Source organism: Aythya marila (assembly GCF_965140915.1).
Source record: "Aythya marila genome assembly, chromosome: 19".
Taxonomy (NCBI): domain Eukaryota; kingdom Metazoa; phylum Chordata; class Aves; order Anseriformes; family Anatidae; genus Aythya; species Aythya marila.
The window spans coordinates 10,425,408-10,450,023 of record NC_139060.1 but is presented as its reverse complement, the minus strand read 5'-3'; the positions used below and the strand labels follow the sequence as shown (position 1 = coordinate 10,450,023).

The window sequence follows — 24,616 nt, the reverse complement described above, 5'->3', positions numbered from 1 at the left end:
GTACTTTGTAATCATGCAAAAACCTCAGCATTTTGTTGTGGCCGTGTGACACCAGCCTCTCCGTGCACTTCTTTTAATTTGAGAATTAATTTTTATAAGCTGTTTGAATTGGAATGCTTCTGAATTTTAAGTACATAATTAGATGGCGTTTGTTAATTGATGAGAGTCTGTAATGATAACTTCAGGAAAATCTAATGTAAGATAGTATAAGCCAATACTACCAATAAATGGAAATTGAGCTTTAAATCTTAAAACACAAGATTTATTGATCTCTGATGGTTACTCATAGCTGTCTTCGTTAGTGACCAGCATTGCCTTCTTACACTTATATTCTTTAAATAAAATTATGATATGTGACTACCTTTTCCTGTTCATTGTAGGTAGTTGCTTTGTAAAATGTTGTTTAAAGTAATAGCAGAACTTGTTACTGAGGTGCTTATTATTGAAGTGTGTAAGGATGTTCCCTTTCCTAGGGAACTGAATTGAATTTCTAACTAGCTCATAGCTAACAGGATTTATGGGGTTCTAGACTGTTCTGTACTTTCTCTTTCACTGTTCTTGGGTTTTAAGTAGCATTGTTGCTAGCTTTATGCTGGTTATTTGGGTGCACTGGCAACTCTTTCCAATTCTTAATCCTGTTGTTCTATTGCAGTGGATGATTTAAATAAGTGTTAGCTTAAAATTTTGCAAATAAATTAAAATATAAAAGCAGTCAACCAATTTGTGGTATTAAGGTAGATTAAAGTCCAGCCCAAATTTCAAAACAAACGGGGAATATTTTGCTTCACATAACATCCACTTCTGGGCTGTACTAACACTTGGGCTGTGTTCGGATTTGGTGGTGTTTCTGAGCAGAAATAATGAATACACAAAACATTTAAGGTCAGTTTCTCTGTTAGTACCTACTTTCACTTCATGGCAGCTTTGAGTTTCTGAAACTCAGTTGCTTTGTTCTCTAATTACCCATTGAAATAGGTGTCACAAAACCCACCAGGGCTCCCTCCAGCCCTCGGGGTCGTCTCTGTCCCGCAGTGGTCGGATGTGTTCTGGGCCCTCTTGGTGGCATCCGTGCAAAGAGGATGCCTTTCTGCTGGTTCCTTGGACAGGGACGGTATTTCTGGCTGCATAAGATGAGGACTCTTTGTATTTCCTCCCTTCTCTGTTTGGTGTTCAACTTCTGGCAGCTTTTTCCTCACTGAGTTGTCTCTCCATGCAAAACCCCATCGTCTTTGCAATGCTCCATCCTCTGGCAGGGTTTGAATTGCCCTGTGAAAATGCACGTGCTTCTGGAAGGCTGTTTTTCTGTGACATTGCCTCAGCTAAACCTCTTCTCTGGGTTCTGGATAGCCTTTTCAACTTTGCCATGTTTTTCCTCAGGTTCCCCAGTAGGTTTTCCAAATACAGATCCCCAACCTGGTGTTTCCTGTGGTGTGTTGTTTCCCTGCTCTGACTCGCATCAATATTTGAGTGTCTTGCCTTAATCATTAATATTTTCTCAGGGATCTCTGCTTGTGTTTAATTTTGTTTCACTGCAACCTCTACCCAGCCTTCTTGTTTGCTTTGACTCTCTCTGCTGTGTCAGGCATCTTTCTGAGGGCAGAGGTGTTGCCAGCCTGCTGTCCTTGCATTGGGCCATCACTTTGCGTTTGGTTTTAGCAGTTGCACTTGGCTGGTGCTGCTGCTCATGGTGGTTGGTGCTGCTGCTCGTTGGGACAGCAGTGGTAAAACAGCCCTGGATATTCAAGAGGTTCCGAACTTCTTCCTTAGACTTGAAGGTGGAAACAGTGAAAGGTTTAAGAGTCAGATTTAAAATAAAGCTTGCATATTAAATTCACAAGCAAAAATACAAAACATTTTTTTTTCAGCCATGTTGAGCTTTCTGTACTATTTCCTCAATATAGAGATAATTCAGCGCATAAGCCAGGAGTGTATTTAACAACCTTGCTTTCCATACGCTTTTAAAGTGTATCAGTGGGGGGAGGGAGGGGAGAAGAAATCGTTTCAGAGACTGCCTCACCTTCATAAATTGCTGTGTGACACAAAGGGCTGAGCGCTCTCTTCCTGGCTCATTTATTTTGAAAACTTTGCTACTGAAACCAAACTTAATCAATGAGCTCTGTGTTGTCTCCGATAAGTTATGTGCTGGCTTTATTGATTGGGAAGGATTTTAGAAAACCCATGTGGGGTTTATAATGTCAGCAGTGTTTTGATTATGAAAAGCGTCGGAACCCTGGGACCCGGAACCAGGTGGTGGATGTCCTCCAGCCGCCGGTGACACGGCTGGGCTCCGTCCCTCCGGGGACACGGTTCATGCCCTGCACTTTAACTGTGGTGACTGCCTGCTATAGATGCACTTTTTGCTCATTAAAATGTTAAAAATCAAACTGCATGTAAAAAGATTTGTGAAAATATAAACTTGGGGATTGATCCAGAAAACTGGCAAGGGATACCCTGGAGAGAAGGGTTTCAGCTCCTGGGCAATTTACGCTTATCAGCTGCGAGCCCTGGCTGGTTTTTTGTTGTTGTTCTCCGCTTGGTTTTTGTTTTTGTTTTTTTTTCAGGGGGGTTGTTTTAGTGACATTTTTGTAGGTTTTTCTTAAAGAATATAGGCCTAGGGGAATAAAATAAAAAAACACTCTAGTGATACTACTGCTATCCTTCATGTCACGTAAAAACAAAAGGGATTATAAGATGCTGCATGGAGGGGTTCTAGCTTTTATTTTGATATTTTTTTGTTGTTGTTTGGGATCTTAAAGAGGGAACGATTTTTCTAGGACATGAGTAGCCACCCATCTCACGACAACTTGTAGGAAGTTGGATTCTGTGTAGGCAGTGCTAATCTTTCAAACTGAGCAGTACTTAAATTTAAAAAAATACACTTTTATAGTAATGAGCTTGCAACTTGAGCAACAATTGAATTGGTATCCAGTAATTGTATTTCTTACATGCAAAAGATCAGCAGTTTTGCTAATTAAAACCTAATTCTGTATGTGATTTTTTTTAATAGTTAAAATTTAGAAATAAGTCTGATCAACCTGTATTAGTCTCAGTTTTTCAGCTGTAAAACAAGACAGATAGATAATGGTATATAACAAGAGGCAAAATATGCCCAAGAACATAAAAGCTACATAATAATATCACTGCAAAGCCTTTTGTTGAAATGCAAGGCTTTGTATAGTGGTATAAATTCAATATATTCCCTGTTGAAAAGAGAATTTAATTTTCTGTGTTTAGGAAGCCACAAATATTAAGAAACAATTGCAGAGTAAGTTCTGAGTAATGTATTTTATTATCCTACAATAACATGATGCTGATGAAATGGTAACATGTTTTATCTCAAGTGTTTTTACTCGTAGTTACAGTAATTATTAAAATCTTCATCAAAATAATGAAGAGGATTTGTTGTCCTACCTTGAGGTGACTGATGACTTTCCAACACTGTTTTTTTTTTCAGAACTGCATGTAGTGGCTACTTTGCATCTTAACAAACAGAAAAGTGCTGACACTTTGAGGAGAATGTGGATTGATAAGGCCAATAAAAATATAGGCATTTCTTACTTTCCTGTAGTTATAATTTTTAAAATTCTGCTGTGTTTTTTTTTTTTTTTTTTTTTTTCTATTTTATGGTTTAAGATTTCAGTAATGGGTAAAGGAGAAGCATGGAATAATTGAAATTTGTGTACTTTTTGTGCAGAAGCAATTGGTGCTGTGCAGGAGGCTGTTGATTCTAGTGGAAGTCAGTGAGGCTGCACAAGGATGAACCCAATCATGTTAATGAGGTCTTTACTATCAAGGCTTTGTTTTGTATCAAAATACATATTCCTGCAGAGTTTGCTCTGGAACCTGTATAGTTGCTTTGCAAGTTTCCTGCTGAATTTGAAAGGAGGACAGCTCGTTGCTTTACATGCCATTCTTCAATAGATTCTTTCTTGTTCTTTAAAAACAGAAGGTTGTTAAATAATCTATCAATAAACTGTCAAGAAGTCAAAGTTTCCTTATCTGTTTCTGCCTGAAATCTTAAGAACTTGCCACATTTTAGTTGTCAAGAAACCTCCAAAGAAGAGTCTAGGAGCAGTTGAGCCTGAAACCATTGCTAAGGATGGGATGTGCTTGCTTGAATTATGTAGGAGGAACATGCTCTTGCAAGGGAGTCAATATGTTTTCTGCTTCATTGAATAGGTTATTAGATTGATGTAGTTTATTTGCTGAATGATGGCATTGGTTTTGGAAATAAATGAAGCGAGAAGCATCAATTTAGTTATTGGTGATAATTTATTACTATTGGCCAGAAAAGCATTGAATTTATCAGGTTTGTCATTTAGTCAGGGTGATTTTATTTCAGTTGAGAGTAGAAATATATTTTGTTTTGGGCCCTGAGAAATTTCATTGTGCAGGTGAATGGACAATAACTGGTAGTAAAGGTCTACAAGCTGGGTTGACCCTTATGGTGAATTTTGTATTGCAGAATTCAAAATTTGAATATTATAGAATGATACAAGGTAAGCAGATTACTTCTGTCTCTGCACACAACTATTTTGGTACTTGCGTATTTTTGCCTCTTTAATGCCTGTATTTATTTAAAGTTGAAAATGATTTATTAATTAAAAACATCGATCATGTGTTTGGTTTTTACATACGTGCTCTTTATTTGAGATCATACAGAGGTTATATTTCAAAGTTTCTCTGTGTGTGGTGCTGCTTTGCAACTTTTAGAAAATGGTTTGTACATGAAACAATTTGTATTTATTCTAATACACATTATTTTAATTGGTCTTTTAACGCTCAGATTTTCTTTCTAATAGCAGTAGGCAATGTTAAACATTCCTGCTATGAGACCTATTGGCTTTATCTTTTGTTATTTATCTTGCTGATGTTAGGAAGTATTCTCTAATCCCCCAGACCTCTGTTCCTAGGTAACAGGCAAAAGCTGTGCCAGCAGAAGTGGTCCTGCCAGGCCAAGCCCATGTGGTTTGGTGTTATTCACTATGATCCATATGGTCAGGGTAGAGAGTGTCCCCGGAGAGGTGTTAACACTCAACAACCCAACCTCCTCCTACCCTTTGGAGAATTGCTGGATGGCTCCTGCTGCCTGCCCATGTGTGAATCTTGATTAATTTTTCATTTTTAATGAAGTTTGATCATGTTTATTATTTCACATGATTGACTGCCTGGTACTCCTTCCATGTAATTGATAAAGCCCATATTTCTTCATCTGTCTCTTCTTTCTTCAGGGCAAAGTTGTGAAATTGTGTGATGTGGTTAATATTAGATTTATTGGTCCCATTAGATGTATAAATTATCTCTCTTTCTCTCCACAGGAAGTTCTACAGACTTTGACCAAGTTTTGTTTCCCCTTCTATGTGGACAGGTAGTGTTAGATTTTCAAACTTTACAAGAAAATAAGCTTGTCAATAAAACCACTGTAGAAAATAAAAACCATACTGTTCTTAATGTTCTGTCTGCTTGACTGTGATTTAAAGCACCTAAGTGCAAATTATAGTCTCAGAATCCCTTTTTCCTGGGGTTTTTATGGGCACCATCAAAAAAAAAAAAAAAGTTTTAACTTTGTGCTGTTCAGTGGCAGCAATAAAAGTGTGCTTTGTTTTACTTTTATGTAATATTTGGACATGAAAATGCTTGGATAGTAATTGTCAAATGTGCATATTAACATCAGAACTTTGTGTACATCTGTGTTGTATTTCTTAATTGCCAAAAGTTAGGCAGAATAATTAAGTGCTTTACATTTAAAGGCCTCTGGATCTTGTTGGAATTCTGGTGCTTTTTGGGGACTTCTTAATGCAGCTTCTACATTTTGGAAAAATTGTAGAGTAAGTTCCAGTGGATACAACAAACTGTTGGAGAATATTTAAAATTTACAATAGAAAATACCAGAACTTTAAAAGTTTTTGTTTGTTTGTTTTGTTTTTAGTTTTGGTTTTAAGTTATTTGTGATGACTTCATGGTGAGAAAAGGCCTTCAAATTTTGAAAGGTTGCACTCTGCTTGTGTCCTGCAGCAGCAGCATTCAAGTGGTTGGCATCAGTTGTCTTAGGTCAGCTACATGTAACACAATGGATGTGTTTGATAAAATTGACCTTAATTATGAGTAGATTATTTAAAAAAAAAAAAAGTCTTGTTTCGGTGAAATTTGAGACATTTACAGCAGAAATTGATTTTCTTTATAAATCAACATCCATTTATAATATTGCTTCTTGTATGAACCATTGTTCTCTTTTTTTTTACTTTTCCCCTCCTGCCCCCTAGGCTAGCAGGTGTTTCTAAGTAATCTTGAAATGCTCTACGCTAGCTTCTCTGAGTTGTGGTGAAATCTCACTAAGCTTCTCTGGAGATGGGAGTCCCCACCATAAAACCAGTGCTATGCTTTGTCCTCCCACGTCGTAATCTGGGGCTGGAGGAAGCTGAAAGCTTGAAGGGCTCACGCAGATGATGTGGTTGACTCAGGTGACCTTCAAAAGCCACAGATTGTCCTGATAATTTGGAATCACTTTTTGCTGATCTTTTTTCTTTCTTTAAGGAAGGGAGTGGAGAAGTAGATGTGTATATATTTTTCTTACATACGTGTTTAAGGTAGCTGCCTTTTTACTGGACACATTTTTGGTTACTGTGTGTAGTTTTACCATACCTAGGGTTTTGTTGTACTTTTATTTTTTTTCCAAGCAATATAATGTAATATAAGCAGTGTCCGGTTCTAAATTTTCTTAGCTAACAATGTGAATGAAATAGCACCTACTTATCTACTTAAAATATTTTATTCTCTTAATATCACAGTGAGAAGATATTTCAAAGTGTATCGCCCCCTTCCTCCAATGGGGTTTTGCAAAAATACTTTGGTTGGGGTAGGCAGAAGAAATGACATCTTTAGACAGGATAGTGACTGGATAGGCTACCTTATGCTAGGAAGAGCTGACAACTGAAACTTGAGCAAGACCTGCTCATCAGCATATCTGTTTTGTGCAAATCACATAAATGTAAGAATTTTCAGGTTCTCTTGCTTGGGAGGAACTTATCAAGTGGTTGCAAGTGTTTAATAACCAAGCCTCTCCCTGTGCAAGTGAAGCATGTTTTTTCCCCATTCCGTAATTTTAATTGTCAGCTAGAATGCTTTTCTCGCATGCAGTCTGCTCTCAACCTTGTTAAAATTAAGCATATAATCCCCTTCTAAAAAACCATACTAAAATCACCATAGTAACATTACATCCAAGCTATACAGATAAAACACAACACCAGTAAAGGATTTCTGGGGGTACCCTCGTAGCTCAGTGAGCTTTATGGAAATGGTTGTTCTGTTGACATTTAGAATTTAGTAGGATGCTAGTACTTACGCTGTCTAATTTTCAGACTGCTGAAATGCTATTAAATGTCTTTCTTTTTGTTCATCTGTGAATGTGGAGTACTTCTCAGTCTCCATCACTGCGTCTTTTTCCTTCCCTGTTTGGAACCCCCTGAAGGTTTCTGCTTTCTGAGCTGGACAGAGCCATCTGTCTGATCATGGTTCAGGTTGAAGAACACCTTGTAATGATGTATGTGGCACGCTTACAAAATTGGTAGATGGATATGTAAGGCTTCAACAAGTCTATATCCAAGTGTTGAACAAGTATGTTGTTAAACATTTTCTTGCTCTTTGAGTAAACAAATTCTCAAATGAAGAGTAATAAATATTTTGTGTTATATGAGAGAACATGGCTTTGGTTCATACAGTATGTACTGCTTCAAAGTTTGTAGTTACATTCTTTTTCATTTAACGATAAATTCTATTTTGTATTATCCAACCATGCTTAAAAAATAACATCTTTCCCAAACCAAACCATTTGCAGGTTTCTAGAGGGTGTATACTCTGTTTAATTTTTCAAAAACAAACAAACAAAACAACACAAAATACACTTGCAGACAAATAAACCAAACCAACCAAACAAACAAATCCACCAAAACAACCCTTCTGCTGAAGGAGGAAATTTTATAGATTCAATAACTTAGATTAGATACTTTTGATGTGGAGTTAGCTCAGCATTAAGTTTTTCCTTTTTATTCTCTTTATTTTCAGCTATGCAGTTAGCCAAGTTGGACAGAACTTTACATTTGTCCTTACAGACATTGACAGCAAACAGAGGTTTGGATTCTGTCGCTTATCTTCTGGGGCCAAGAGCTGCTTCTGTATCTTAAGGTAAGTCAATGGTTTAGCTTTTGGCTGACTCTGGGAAACAGTGTTTGACTTTGTGTTGTTACACTGCAATTATGATTTCCAGCTGTTCAAAATTATTTTCCTATCTGGTCCTCAAAGTCACTGCTCTTCTGCAGAAGTGATGCAAAATATCTTGCACTTTGAGTTCCTCTATAGATAACTGTATGTGCTTGTAGGCAGTGTTCTTGAATTAACAATGTGGAAAAAAGAAAAAAAAAAAAAAATCTCTGCAGTAATTTGTTACAATATTGCATAACTGTAGCTGTTATCTTTAGCTGTCACAACTGACCTTGTTAAGGCATTTTGTGGATATTTGTATATGCAAGCTTTATTAACAAAGCATCTGTTGGTAGTTGGGGGAATGTCCTCCGAGCTGATGCTGGCCACATCTTAAAGTCTGTGTGTATGAGCTTTACCCTGTCCTGTTGAGGGTTTTGTGGAGTTTGTCATATACAGATGGCTAGTGGAAGTTGGAAGCAATGCGTTTCACATAGAACAGGCAAAGATATGCTCTACCAGAATGTTTTTGATGACATCCTATGGTGGAAGTTGTTTTTTCTACTGTGATTTTCTACTTATATTTGTTGCAAGAAATGATGCAAACAAAATCGGGTTTCATATCTACCAATATATCAGTTCCATTAAGAACTTTTGTGGAAATAAAGATTTCTACATGATGTCTCGCTTATTACTATCATTTTATTATGTAATATGTTATTTGAACAAATTTAACAGTGGTCTGCCTTCTGCTTTTTCAAGTTCATAAGAAATTGGAAGCTTTGGACCAGTGATCTGGGTAAAGGTAGTTGAGATCTAACTTACGACCTAGGTGACTGGACAGTGTCCCAAGCAATCCCAAATGAGGACAATTTCCTCGTAGCGACTGTAGCCATCTGTCTCGGTTGTCTCTGGTTTGCTCTTCATGGGAGGGAATCCAGTGTATGAACAAGAAGAACTTGTCTTTGGCCTGCAAGTACTGTGCGTTGCAAGTGGCGGAGTGGGACCTTCTGCATATGTTTTATTGAAAACTGTCCCTCTGGAGAGTTTTGGGGATAATGTTGCAAAATATTAACAAGCTATCAAGTATGAGGACACTTCTCCCTTGATTGAGTTACATACAGCAATGCCATGGAATTGACTTTGGATTGATGTACAGCGAGTTTGTCAGTGCCATTTGTGTTTGCAGTAGATAGGCAAAGATATCAACTGTTCGTTGTCAGCACTGCACTGACAGCAGGGACAGGGACCCGCTAACCAGGCGGTCATTGAAGAAGTCTAATATTTGGAGAAATTAGTGTTAAACCTACCAGAATTACTAATTAATTGTGTGGGAGGCAGGATGACAGGAGTTGTGTCAGTATCTTCATTCTGTCTTTTCTTTAGTAGAGATTTCAACTAGTAGTGGTGGCGATCCAGCAGTACGGCCCACATCCTGAGGATTGGAAAGTATTTCCGTAGCTGCTTCAGTGTATCTGGGGAGCTGATTCACTGTCAGGTGTGAAGTGTCTGGTTACTTAAAGTAACTTTTGCTGATTAATGACAAATCAAAGGGGAGACACCATTTAAAAAATAAATCTGAATGATCAGTATGAGTCCCTCCTTGATCTCTCCTGGATAAGAGTACTTTGCTGTCAGCTCCCTTATGTTAAGTGAATGGCAAGAAGAAATGGAGGAGTTATGTTGTAGTTAAATGCCTTCTGCTTCAACTCATAACCAAAATGGAAAAAAAAATAAAAAATAATGCAGTTAGAGCAGTGGATGAATTCGGTCTCTTAGCTTCCTCTCTGTTTCCTCTTTCTTTTGCTTCCTCTACTTTCAGCTTCCCTGCCTGCTTCAGATAAGTTAATTTTAAGAACTTGTTGGTTAGATTGCTTAAATTTTGTCCCACGAAACTGTTTCTGAGCTAAAGGTATTAAATTGCCTCAATGTACTTACTGGAGATTGCTGGCAGCATTCTCTGATAGGTGTACATGCTTCGTCTCCACTGGATACTCAGTGGAAAAAGAATGGCAGCAAGCTTCAAGTATTCCTTGTTATGCTCAGCAACAGTATAAGAACTAAGTGATGCTGTTTGTCATCAGATATATTACATGTTTATCAGCCAAAGGTTTTATGGGTCTGGCCATGGTGAGAGGCTTTGGAGGTGGAAAATCACTACAAGTTTTGGTTCGTCATTGAAGAGGAACAGGAAAAGGAAATTCTTTTCACTCAGCCTGTGCTTTAAAAATTTCAGCAGAGCTCTGGAAACAGTTGAAAGCTGAGACGATCCTCAGAATGCCAGAAGTCAAGGTCTGCACCTTGAGATTTAAAGTGATCCAGAGACTTTTTCATGGGGATGCAAAGGAGCTCAACTGCAGTACAGTTACCCATGTGGATGTACCTTGTGTGGCCAGTAGAATTCTGCTTTACAGAATAAGTCTTGTGGCTATTTTAACCAGTACAGTTTAGAAATTTGTTTTCAAGACAGCTTTCATAATTGTTGCAAGAAATTGCAACTTAATTTTTCATACTATTTATACACTTCCGTAATTAGTTTTGTTCCTGCTGTGGATACCACACAGATTTATGGAAATCTTTGATTGGTAAATTAAAAACTGCATTGTCTCGGTGTTCTAGGATTTTCTTTTATTGCAGAACCACCGACTCTGCCTCTCATATTCCTTTTCCTTTTTTCCTCGCTTGATTTCTAGCTAATCACAAAACTGCAGTGATCAAATAATGCATGTAACACCGAGTTGTAGAGCTCTCTTATATAGAGCTCTCTGTAGTATAGGAGCTTACTTTCTGCATTTCAGACAGCAGAGGGCGGACAAATGCACAGAACAATTGTCACAGATGGTTTGGTGTGGTAGGTTTTCATTTTTTTAGGTTCTAAACAGTAACGTGCCTTAAAAAAGCAAAACCACAAGATCATCTGCCATACATCAAAATCTGGTTAACTTGGTGTTCTGTGCTACCTTTTCAACGCGATACCTTACAAAACTGAAGATGTACTTTTAAGATCTTTTCCTTTCTAAATGATGAATGCATAATTCTGAGCTTATTGAAGAGATGTAGTATTCTATTAAAAAATAATAAAACAATAGCAAGCATGCACAACAAGATGTTACCAAGCTGTTGTTTCACATCACATTCTGAGATGTCTTCTTCAACCCCTTAATCAGGTGTATCCCATGCTTTTGGTCTGGAATTTGTTTGTTCTTTCTTCTCATCTCTTGTAAGTTTTATGTGTGTGTAGATGCAATGTTCTTTCATTAGGGTGAAAGAATCTTGATGGTCTCAAAGAGGTACAGAACTTGTTCTTGATTGCTATTTCCCACTAATTGCAGCATACTGAAAGATGACAAACATACTAATCTACAGGTATGATCTCAGGGATAAGAAATAAAATAGCATAATTTTCTTTCTGCTTTCTTATATTCCTGAAGTATACAAATACTTTATGATTCTTAAAAATTTGCATGTTGAGGCTCTTAATTTTAATTTACTCATTGCTTTAATGTTAATCTTCTCTTACTAGCTTAATCATCTTTTCAGATGTCTATCAACCCTAGCTATACTAAAATTCTGCTGAAGCTGGCCTGTTGGTTATGTCAGTGATGCTGGTATTCAGTGACTCAGCCATTTCGTCTCTTCAGCTAACCCCTGAGATCTAGAACTCTAACAACACAAACATCGATGGATTTAAAATTCTTCTGATGGGAAAGTAATACAGAAAACAATCTGTATTAGTATCAGTAAGTGTACCAAAAGTAGTGGAGCGCTTTATTTTACAGTCTGGTTTCTTGAAGGCTACGTTGAGAAAATTTTGTTTATGGTCTGCTCATAGAGGGGACAGCTAAAAACCTTAGAGCTGAGGTTACTTCGCCTTAGTATATTTCGTAACGGCGATGTTGAGTGTGTGCTAACTATTTGAGTGCATGAAGTAGTTCAAACGTGTCAGTGTAATCACTTCAGTTTATGTAGCAATGGAATGATGACTTGGATAGCTCCATTTTTTTCACATAGCTAAAAACCACACGTATGTTCACCAAGTTAGCCTTTATATTAAACATGTACTTCTCTTACTGGAAATGTGTATTTGAGGTTTAAAAAAAAAATAGCTAAGAAATAATATTTTCATATTGCATTAACTGTACTTTTTGTAATAAGTACGTTTAAGGCTTAGAATAGTAATTTTATTCTCAACCATTCAGCAGAATAGTTTTGTAGTGAGGTCCTTGCTGTATGCTCCCTTATTTTTCAGTTAAGTTTCTAAGGCCAATAACATGCAAAACTGAATTTAAAATACTCTGAAATTAAAAAGTGTTTAAAAAACAACACCCACCCCACCGCCAACACTTCTACAGTACAAAATAACAATCATAATAAAACTGCTTTCAATATTTTTGAAGACGTGTACCAGGTTGTGTAAAAGACTCAATTGTTAATCCAGTCTGGATTATCGGTATGGCACAGTATCAAAATCTCTAAATTGTTCTATGCGCAATTCTTCACTGGTTGTGTTTAAATATATTTTTCCAGGATGTCACTAAGCTTTTAAAACCTTACGGTTTATTAGTTCTTAAATTGTAAAGCTGGGCAGGATGTCCATCAGGGTTCTCCATTTCCGAAGAAGTCAAACCCAGAAAAGCTGGGGCAATGGGAAGTCACTGTACTTGCAGATACCACCTCTGCAGATAAATACGTTGCCTCGATAACAGTAGTTTCTCCACTAACATGATTTTGGTCAATCACGTATTTAATTTGAAATACTTACTTTTTCCAAATAATATAAAAACGACTTTGGGAGGTGATAGGTAAATGGTGCCAGACCATAATGATGTCAGTTAATGACTTTTGTCTAGCTTCAAGTTTTGTGAAAGTGGAAAATAAGAAAACGTTGCATAGATTTGCTTTGGTTCACCAACTTACTGGGTGATAACCACGTGGAACTCTGATTTAAATTTTACTTAATTTGAAGTTTTCAGCGGGTATTCAGCTTTTGTACCCAAAATGAAAATCATTCTTCTGAAGTGAAATGCAGAAACGTTTGTGTGGAAATCCCTTTCGGCCAAAATAGCTAAGCTCTGCACCACTCTTTTTCTAAGATAAAAAGAAATGAATCTATAATAGTTTGTGACAGATGGCAGAAAATGTAACTAACTGAATGTGATTCTGTATGGAGTTATTTGAGGTTTTTGGTGTGATTTGTTGTGAGTTCCTCTCCTCCCCCCTTCCCTTTCCTTTGATTGCAGTCTTTGTCCATTTATTCTTAGGATAGAATAAGATTTCTGAGCAGGGGCCTCTCTTGTGGTGCAAAGTGAGAATTGTTTTTAATTGAGCAGAAACATGTGGAAGGATCAGGAATATCTCAAGGGATTACAGAAAAATTCCAAATTTGTACTACTTACAGCTTGTGTTTAGAGCGGGGTCTGCTGGGAATAAATGTTAGTTAGTGTGACCTGTGACCTTAAAAACTGTTGACATGGATTTCAGCCAGAAACTAGCCACAGAACTCCTTTGTTAAGCTCATTCATAGCTCCTTGAAAACTCTAGTCAGTGAAAGTTGCCAGCTCAAATCTAAGGAAAGCAGAGCTCTTTTTTTCTCTCTTTCCCCCCCCCCCCTTTTTTTTTTCTTCCCATGCTTTGGAAACAGTGGACGCCCCTTAACCAGCAAGACTTCTTTAATAGGACTGCATCGCCTAAACTTGATTGGAATTGACAGCTTCCTGGCTCAGGCTTGCCAACTGGCAGGGCATTGATGCATAGGGGACAAACAGCTTTAAGGGCCTGGATACTACTGTTTGTGTATGTGCCTCCAAAGTGTAACACACTTCTGTTGTGATACCTTCTAATCTAAAGAAAAAATATCCCAAACCCATTACACTGCTTTTATTTCCATGTCTCTTTTAATCGTTTTGGGGGAAAGAAATTGAAGATTTGTGTGTTTTTGTTTTAAAAGAATTGCCATGTTGTCTTCTAGAGCTCTCCCTTTCCACTGATCTGGCCAGAAGCCACAGGAGAATATTTATGCTTGAGGGGGAAAAAACGACACTTTGATTTTTAGAATTTTTTCTTTTTTAACAGCTGTATCATACTTAAAAAATTGTATTTACCCCACTATAAAATGGTTGAATTTACAAATCCTTCTCCTTGTGCCTTCATTTCTTTACAAGTTTTTCCACTTAGTGGATTTTGTGTGCTCAGCTGATTCTGTAATATGATTCATTATCTGGTCTGCATGAAGGCTCACCTGATTTAAATTATATTTTGGAAGTAGAATGTACTTTCACAACAATAAGGTATGTTGCTGCTACGTATGTGTAATGATAGAATAGGTACAAAATGGAATGCAGAAAGGAGAATACAAATTTTGCTTAATTGCAAGTTAAATAAAAGTATGCAAAAAGAATTATCTTCATGAAGAATCACGGAGCAGGTAGCAGGTAAACTAGGATTAGAGATCCTTAACTGAGCTACAAGTAAACTTTATGCTATTTCTCTACAGTAGGGTAAAATCCCATTAATTCAATACCATGCACTTTTAAAATACTCAAATATTGCAGTTTGGATTCAAGTATTTCTTTAAGGCTTGACTGTAAAAGTGCACACTTTGTGAGGTTGATGCATCCTTTGGATTAGCTTTTTTGGAGTTTTGCTTTTTAAGGAAAAAATAAATGCAAGTGTGAATCAACTTCAGATCTCCCAAGCACAGGGCAACATTAGCCATTAATAGTCGTATTGTTTTCTGGGGATGGAGAAGTGGGGGAGTGGAAGAAACTGGAAAGTGCTCTGCCCCTGTAGACCTTTCCTTCCACTTGAAGGTAAGAAGATTCTGGCCCTCTTCTTACTTTTTACCATCCCTTGAATTCTTCTTGGGCTGCAGCCCCAGCCTTTGTAGCCTTGGGGGCTGGACTTCCTACTGAACTCATTTCTGATCAGCGGAAACAATGTGAGTATTACTGGATTCCACCCATCTCCCAGAGCTGACTTTGCTGCCTTCCTGTGTGTGCCAGAGCGCATTTTGTTTGTGGTGCTGAGTCAGGCTGGAGTCATTCAGCTCAGCAAATGCTTGAGACTATAGAAATTCTTTACTAACCTATGGAAATTATTGGGTATGCTAGAGCAGTTGTTTTTGCTATGGTTCTGAAATGTTCTACAGCTTTTGTGAAGCAGTATTCACACGTGAATAAGGATGGGCATCCCTTTCTCACATTATCTGGATGAAAGTTTGGAACATTAAAAAAGTACATATCTGGAATGCATGCTCTGACCTATTGTTAATAGGAATTTTCTTCTGCAGAGTATACAGACTGTCCCAATAATAACTAACAATTTCATGTTTTTCCCAGAAGTGGGAAGGGTGATCACTACGTTTCTTCTTGTTAACTGAAAATTCTTACCCAAGTCACAGTTTCTTTGTGCATTTCTCCTTTGCATGCATACAAGTAGTTTAATAGGAAGTCTATTTTGTATCTGGTGAGAAAGCAGTTAGTCCTTTTATTTATTTAATGCACAGCAGGAAAAAAACCCTGCTGTCTAGCTGTGTGCTGCTTTGAGGGAGATACAACCCCAAACCATTGTTTAAGCTTTTCTTGTTTTCCTACTTGTGGGTTTTTCATTTCTTTTTTTGCCTGGTTACTATTCACAAGCATTGATTTCAACAAGAACAGATTGCAGCTATTTGTTCTTTTTTTTTCTTTCCCTCCCCTTGTAGTCTTACCATTGGTATATGTAGACAACTCCAACTGTATTTAGAGAATCTTGGAATGAACTGGACGATGGAGAAGGGATCTAGCGTGGAGAACAAGGTGGCACCAGGACTGCTGAGTTCTGTATCCAGTGCTAACTTGGGACAGTACCTTATGGAACTGTGTTCAGACCTTTTTTAGGGGAAAGAAGTCCCAGTCCTCAGCAATTGCAGTGTTGTCTGTCCACTGAAAAAGTACTGTGCAATTGCAGAAAGCAGTTGCTTTTGTTTAAGGCCAGACAGATCCTTTTGTTCAAATGTGATTTAGAACAGGACATGGAAATGAATTTATGGGTTCTCTGCCATTAAATATCTGTGCCTCGTCAGGCAGATGTCACTTGCCCATTGTTAGATAATACGGTGCTGCATTGGCCTAACTTTATATTAATAATCTGTGTTTTCAGCACTTTGCTTTTTCATTTATTCAACAACATTCATACTTCGTTGTGTTAAATGTAATAACTTTTAGAGGGTTGAAACGTAAATGTTCCAGATAAATATCAATATACATTTAGAGTTCTTTGCAATCCTGAAACACTAAGGTAATCATTTAAACACCATTTTGAATTAGCAGACACTTTGCTAAAGCAAATTGTACCTCCCAGTGTTCTTTTGTCCTTTTTCAAGTGCACAGTAATTTCTGATTGTTCGGTGTCCTGAAGCAGCAGATTAGTAGTTCACGAATGGGCAATAAGCATTTAAGGTTGTCTTATTTCCATGTGGCTATATGGAGTGCTGAGATGTTCTCAAACAAACGAGGATTCCTGTATTGAGAACATGGTGCAGAGGAAGGTAACAATTACGTGAAGTTACTGGGGAAGCCGAACTCCCCCACTGTGGCTTTTCTAGACACTGGATAAGAGCTGCAAATAGAAGGAATCTAATGGAAAGGATTGAGTTCGTGTTTCTTTTGGCATCTTACTTCTCTTTCAATTGGGTAAAACAGATTTTACAGCATAGTATGTTGCAGGAAGTGAGAAAAGTTAAGACATAATAAATATTAAGATTCTCAGCCAGTCTGTGTGGAAGTAAATTTGGTGATTTCATCTCCTTCATTGCCAAGAGGTCTAGAGCAACCTGCACCGGGAATGACAGCCGTGAAGAACAATAACCTCACCGAGAGGGGCTCTGGTAGCCACCTCTGACAGGTTGCTGTGTCTGGTGCTGCTTCTGCTGACAATCTAGATTGTGAAATGCCCCTTCCAGTAAACGCTGTGACTCTGCTTAGCATCAGTTTACTTAACCAGGAATGAACTGTAGACTGGAAAGAAATAAGCTCAGTCTGAAGTGCAAGCAGTAAAGTCAGGGTTTATTATTGAGTTGGTAGACAAGGTTTAAAAGGGATGTGGATTTTCTCCGTGTGTACAGTTGTTAGATAGAAGACACATTTGACATCATTTAGACTAGTTGCAGTGAATGTGCAGTCTCATGACCATTACCTTCAGTACTTTTATTCTGGTAAGCCAAGTAAAATATGTTTGGCGTGCTTTGTCTTGATATGATTAGGTTACGTTTAGTTCATTGCAACCTGTGTGAGATTAGTGCTTTTAGTGATCTTTTAGTGATTTATGATTTTTTTTAAAAAGTTTATATATAATCCACTTTTTTGAAAGGAGAGGTAGAGAACTGATAATGAAATCTGCCTACAAGAGAGGAAGAATTTTTTTTGCTGGTTTGAATGTTGTAATTACAAGTCCAGGCTGCAAGCAGTGACTGTAGATAACCCCGGAGCAGTGAGATCCTTTGGCTTTATTTTTTATTTTTTGACTTACTTTATTTTATTTATATATACGTGTGTGCGTGTATGTATAAATAAATCTTTAGCCTGATTCTTTTCCTTTGCCTTTTTGCTGTTAGGTTTCTGGATAGACACAGAAAAATATCACTGTCTAATTAAATTAGAAAGAAAGTCCAGTCTTTATTTTGTAAGGATTTACTGTAGTTGTATGTTGAATGAAATGATAATAAGGAAAAATCAATGTTTTGCTTCCGTATGTATCTGTATGATACTTTTAAGCCTTCCAAAAAGATGTTTGATAATGGCTGCAAATGATACGAAACACTTTTTGGACAGTCTGTTTGGTCTTTGTGCTGTATCGACCCTGGAATCCCTGTACTTCTTAAAACGCTTCAGAGATGAAAGAAAATAGCAAACTGATTCTATTACACGTTGGCAAAGGCCACAAAAAGTACATGTATAAATCATGAGAAATTGGATCCCTCTGATTCAACAGTACAACAAAATTGTACCTAATAAAAATGTTGATATTGAGCCTCTGTCTGCCTTCTTCATGGATTTTTTTTTTATACATTTTCTTTTAGCGGTGGGTTCAACACGTACCTTCAGTGTAAGAGCTGAAGATGCAGACATTTGTCAGTTCCTTTTCACATTCCTCATAGAGAAAAGAGGAGAGCATGACTTGGAGCTAAAGTCTGAGCTGCTTTCATGGAAATTGCAAGCTATAGCTATAGCAAAACAGTTAGACTTCCTCTTCTGTTTTTGAGAGGAAATTGATCTAAAGTGGCTTAGAAAATGAGAGAACTCCATGAATATAGTGTGTAGGGGTGGAAGGGGTTTCCAGTTGTTGCAGGCATTTTACTTTAACTTGACGTATTTATAAAACAGTTTACATCTTAAAAGTTCAGGGTTTTTACTCCCACTGATTTGCTTAAGCAGACACTGGCTTTTATTTTCAGTTACTTGTCAGAATCTGTATGGAAAAGTGATGAACCTAGTAAAAAGAGAGCTTGACATCAATTAAATTTAGCTATCTGCTTTGTGTTTCTGTTCTGATACTATTTCCAGTATAGTTTTTCTAAACTTCCTGTAGTTTTTTCCTTATTGTCCTAACAAGTTTTACAAGATAGAGATGAGCTATTTTAAAGTAAAGTTTCAAGAGGAATAAAATTTTATTATCTGCTCATTTGCTGCCTTTCATTTTCATTTCTCTCATTAAACCTTTTCCAGACTCTCTTTTTTAGAGTCTGTGAGAGAGCCTGTAAGGCTGCTTTAATGTCTCTTTTTGTTCTAGTGTCTTTAAGTTTTGAAGTGTCTCTAGAGTTGTATTAGCTTTCTCAAATGATATTATCTGCAATATGAATAAACTACACGTACTAAAACAGTATTAAACAGAGAAGAGCATTTGATAATGCATTTTTTTCTCTTCCAAAAAAACCTGTCATTAAAAAACTTCAATGGAAGTTTATTCCTTGTTTTTCACGGTCCTCTTATAGATGTCATTATTAATGCTCATTCAAAATTAATATGGTATATGTATTTTATAAGAATGTGCAATCATCTATGTATATGGGCACAATATATGCAAGCTGTATATAAATATTTTGTCTGTAAGCATCTCTCTAAAGAGGAGTGTCACAAACCAAGAGAAGTCTTAGAGAATCCTGTTGATTCTACATGTGGATTGTATTTTCTTTTTTATTAATACATGTGAAGTGTGTGCAATATTTCACCTTCATTGTATCTTTTCTTTGAAATTGTATGCAACATCCTAGTAGTAGCTATAGAAATGCATTTTGATGTTTTGAGTTTTAAGACCAACATTGAAAGGAGTTGATTTCACTGCATTCCTAAATTTTTATTTTCAACTAGATTTAGTAATAAATAACAAGCCAATAGAGAACTTATGACATGATACTGAGTGAAAAGCTTTGGAGTTTTGATTATGGTGTCAGTAGATCGATTAAAAGCTTTGCTAGCTGAGCCTGAAACTTTAAAGCATTATCAATTTGGTTTAAATTTTTTTTTGAAACTTAAATATGGTTGAACCTTGCTTATCTACCTACCTCATCATCGTAGACACAAAAATGGCAAGCTCCATGTATGTCTTAACAGAAATGGACATTAGTAGGCATCATTAGGCTTAAATATACTATAGTAGGCTTACTACATTAAATTCTATTTATGTAATTCTTCACAGCAGCAAAATAAATCTATCAGAAATAACGTACTTTCTTTTCCCAGGCTTTTTGAGCCTTTTTGTTTTATTTTTATGTACATTTCAAAAATGTTATTGATTTGCACTGGTTGCAAATTGTGGTTGCAAATGATGTGATGCCGCCGTGTGTGATACTAATGGCAAGAAGAAAAAGATTAAAGAAGACAGAAAACGCTACAAGTGCTGAACTCCAGATTTTTCTGTAATAACAAATAATCTGAAAGAGATCAGGGTCTTTCTAGGTAAAGGAAGGACACTGGTTATATGACTTTTCAATGAATTGAGAGAAGCCAAGAATGAAAAGACTGGCTGTCTTCTGCCTTGTCATGCACACCTTTGTTCCTGTTTCTCGTGCCTTGTGGTTGAACGGGACATGCGGAGTCTTTGCTATAGATGCTTAATGCATGTGATCAGCTGCTGTTTGAAATGGAAGTTTCCCTTGTTTCTATCAGTTTTTCAGTTACCTTCCACTGGAAACAGCTATGACTTATACCCATCTATCAGGTTTGAGGTTTGACTTTTATTGCAAGAAAAAATTGCTATAAAATAGTATTAAATGTTAATGCCAACCTGCCTGCCTGCCACCCCCACCCCCAACCTGTCCCTTGTGAAAAGCCATACCCGATCTGGTCCAGTTGGGGCAGATACTGAAAGAATGAGCATCTGGGGAAAAATGTTGAAAGCATAAGGCCTAAGTTTAGTATTAGGAAAATGCCCCCCCCTCCTTTTTTTTATCCTTCTTCACTGAGCTACCTGCACAAACAGGACCTGCTGACTGATAATCGAATACACGAGCTGCATGGCAGATGAGGTGTCTCCTGGGAAATACATATCTTAGAAATAAGCATTAAAATTAAGTTTTCCAGTCATCAGCTCTGCAGTCCCTTCTTGTAAAAGAGAGGTTGCAAAGAATATACTAAGAATACTTTATTCGGCTAGTGTTTAGCCATTAGTTACTGTTCTTATTGTCCGACGTGTTGGAGAAAAAATGTTTCGATGTAGTTTTTCCTTGTATGTGTGTATATACATCACTATTCTTAGTTGAAAGTTTAGATGTTATCCTTTAACACTGGTGCTTATTTTTCTACGTGTTGATTTTGGTAACGTGTCTAAGCTGTGTGTTCACATTAATTTTGTAGAGGGATAAAATCATACCACTTCTGAAGTTGGTAGCAGCCAGAAAGTACAGGGAGTTGTTTACAAAAGAGTCCCATCGATTCTCCTTTTCTGTGGAAGCATTCAAGCAGCAAGACCTGCACAGTCTGTTTGGCACAGTAGCTGCTCTCAGCTGGCCCTGTGCCCTCCTGCTGTTAGTCAGGGCAAAGGATGTGCCAGATCTCAGATTGTAACGGAGCAGAGCCTGCTTGCAAATCTGCTTGTAGTTAGCCTGGGGCCTTTTGGCAGCAGACTACAGCCGAATGATTTAGTTGCAATCCTTTTTCCTTAATATTTTCCATCTGGCCAACAATGACCTATAAAAGCAGACACAAAACAGAGTTTGAATTATGAGGAGCGTAATAGTAAAATGCTTCCAAATCTCACTCTAGAACCTGCACCGACGGGTCGCTGCTGGGAGGGTGCCAAAGGAAGCTTGTTCTGCAGCGCTATTGCAACAAAGCTCTTTAGAAAAAAGCATCGTAGTTCTGAAGTTCAAAGTTCTGCAATACTGAAACATGCATCTCAGTTGAACTCGTGACATGTTTCACTGCTTCCTACTTCTGCCTTTCTGATGATCCCGGGTGGGAAGCGGAGCGCTCTCAGTGAAGGCCCCCCCTGCACTCCTGTCCCGCAGGCGCTGCCCGGAGCTGTGCTGCCAGGAGCCGCGTGGGAGTGAGGGGTAGGGAGAACAGGGAAAGGAACCTGAGTATGGAAATGCTTTAGGCAGGCAGCAACAGGTTTGGGGAACTCCCATTCTAACACTGATAATACAGAGGTGATGTGTCCCAAGCTCCCAAATCTGCAGGAGTGGATTAATGCTCTCCACAATGAGCTGCTTCCACGTCCATGCTATTTGTCAGGTTTTCCAGCTCTGGTCAAAGCAGAAGTCTTGCTGAGATTGCAGTTAAATTAAATGCATGTAGTCCTCCATGTTTTTGAAGTTTGTATCCTGTAAGAAAATTTGTGAACTTGTTTGTACAGCTCCAGAAGTTAGAGCAGTTCTGGCACTGTGAGCTTGGTGTGCAGAGCTCAGCGCCTTCACCTAGGCCTGCGTGGGGTGGGAGGGATTCAGGCTCACCGGAGGGGGCAGGAAGTTGTGAACCCTGTTGGTCATAGTCTTTACAGGAAAACTAGAAATGAGTTGAACTAGGACAAGGCTCCAGAGTATGATTCACACTCATGCTACAAACCTGAGAGGCCAGGTGAATCCTCTGAAGGTGCGTGTTTCACCTCGTTGGTTGTAATGAGACCTACTTTGGATCTAGGCGATCATTCAAAGTTAAAGGTGTTATTAGTTGGTCTTGCCTGTGGAGTCCAAAATGCAAGCAGGGCAATGCTAATTTAACTAGTTTTTAGTGAATTTAAAGAATAACGAAGGCACGTCAAAGAGAGTTTTTTGAGAATTTTACCAAAGCTTTAACCATGATTGCAAGTCAAAACACTTTTGTAAAATATCAGTGAGAAGGATCACAACAAAAAATGTCAAGTGTTAATAATACAATGTATCGCTACCAGTGGAATTAGATAAAGCTAAGAATACTGCATGCTAGCCCAGCTAGTTCACTGGTCTTGCCTACTGACCAGAAAGCAATTTTACTTAATTAATTAGTGCTTCATGTCACACCTCCTTTAGTTGCTGAACAACTGTAACAGAAGTAATTAAATCATGTCACTTTTTATTACCTTTGGCCCTGGCTGACTGGCTCGGAAGCTTCCCTTGTAGTGCTTACACAAAATGAGTTGGTGCATCACCTTGGGGAAAGCCCAGGTCCCTGGCATCAGAAAGGTGGGGAGGAGGTGGCTGAAGCACCGGGTGGATGCGCTTTCTCTTCCGCAAGTGGATCGCTTCTGGGGTGCTCTGGGATGGCTCACGGAACGCGTGTCAGGAATGAGAGCATCCAGTACTGGCTGGCAGATGAATACAAATTTCCCCAAATAAGATTGCATGGCAGCTTCCTCCGAAAGTCAAGACCTGGCAGGGACCCTCAGGTTATGCAGCAGTACTTGGAGGAGCAGGGACTGTTTTAGAGGTAAGAGTGATGAGAAGTTGTGTGAGTTGACTTCTGCATGTTGTTTCAATAGGAAACATAATTCAGCAACACTGAAATAATAGGAGGAAAGACTTCATATGGTGTTATAGAGGTAGTGCTATCTGGATTGTGTATGGATCTGAGATAAAATCCTAAATTTATAACCCCAACTGTTTATCAGTGTTCTTGATAAGGGACAAGGATAGTGTAGCTTCCTCCACATCTACACAATCCAAGTATTATTTACCTCAGTGTGCTTTAGAATTAGTTTATGTTGGTTCAGCAGCTTCAGTGTTCGGAGAATGAAATGATTGTGAGCTGGCTCCTATTTTGCTCATAGGGAGCACTTCTGATTTATAATACAAAGTTCGTAATTGTCCTGAAATTTCCACTCAAACGTAGTAGTAGAGTACATAGGTCAGTAAGCATAGACGATTGGGCTTTAATGAAAAGGAGCTGTTTTTCTGCTCAAGGAAAAAGGATTAATTTGTGTCGGGATGAAAAGGGTGTTCAGGATCTGCTGTTTCAACCTGGGATAGACTTAACACTAGTCTTTGATCCCCAAATGAAATGTGATGGATTTCAACTGATGCCAGATGTCTCAAACCTAGTGGGAACTCCAATTGTCTGCCACATCTAGAACTCTCTTCCAGCACTTTCTTTATAGGTTTCAGCATGGTTTAAGAAGAGAGGTTCCTTGACAGGCTCAGACTTTGGAATCCTTCCTCTTGTAGCTTCAGTGGTGATCGCTGGGCTCCCACACTGTCCGATGCATCCTGCCTTTTTGAAATCAAGCCCCATGTGCCAAACTGCTCCATTTCATAACTATTTTGTTCTATCCAGGAAACTTACTGCCACTAGCATCTGTAACTTTTCTACAACAACAAAAAACAATCAACAAAACCAAAGCAGCAACCCGTCCCCAGACTCCAAAGAGTCACTGCCACTCTGCTGCAAGAGCCACTGCAGCCATCTGGGGAACGTTCGGGTTCGTGAGGGGTCGGTGTTTGGTGAGCTTGGGGTCTGTGTGTGAGGGAGAGATACCACTGCTGCTTAGATGGGGTCACACTGGGTAGGAAAACAGGAAAGGGGGAGTTCTGATTGACTTCTATTACTAATACACAGTGGTGTGTCACCAAAGTAAGCTCTTGGTAATGACAAGTGTGAAGGCTGAAGACGCTACATAAGGTCTGTAACTTCTGTGTGAGCCGAGTTTTTTAAAATTGGGTTTAAATACTTCTAAAGAATGCACATGAATCCCATGCTTAACCTACAGAACTGTAAAACTGCCTCATGGGATCATGAAAAGATCACCTGTGGGTATTAATCAAAGGGAGGTTTAAAACAAATCTGGGAATAATGCAAAAATGCAACCTGGTCTAGTGGAAAGTGTCCCTGCCTTCTGGAGCGTGAGCCATGTGGAGGTGGGCTTTCTTTTTAGTTAAAAAAAAAAAGAAAAAAGTGATTACAAGCAGTGCTTTTACCTTTTGGTTTGTTGGCTTTTAAGCCATTGAGAGTAGGAAGATCCTGGAAATGCAGTT

General features: G+C 38.2%; 1 protein-coding gene across 8 annotated transcripts in view; it reads left to right on the top strand.

Annotated features, from left to right (window-relative positions):
• The window catches only part of DENND1A (DENN domain containing 1A), a 189,836-nt gene that overhangs the window by 46,477 nt on the left and 118,743 nt on the right, over positions 1-24,616 (top strand). For 7 of the 8 annotated variants that reach the window (XM_082775626.1, XM_082775623.1, XM_082775625.1 and 4 more), the window contains exons 4-5: positions 5,319-5,368; positions 8,062-8,181. In XM_082775626.1, the coding sequence (XP_082631752.1) occupies positions 5,319-5,368; positions 8,062-8,181 (170 nt within the window). The remainder of the gene's footprint in view (positions 1-5,318; positions 5,369-8,061; positions 8,182-24,616) is intronic. The other variant, XM_082775627.1, reaches the window with a different exon arrangement.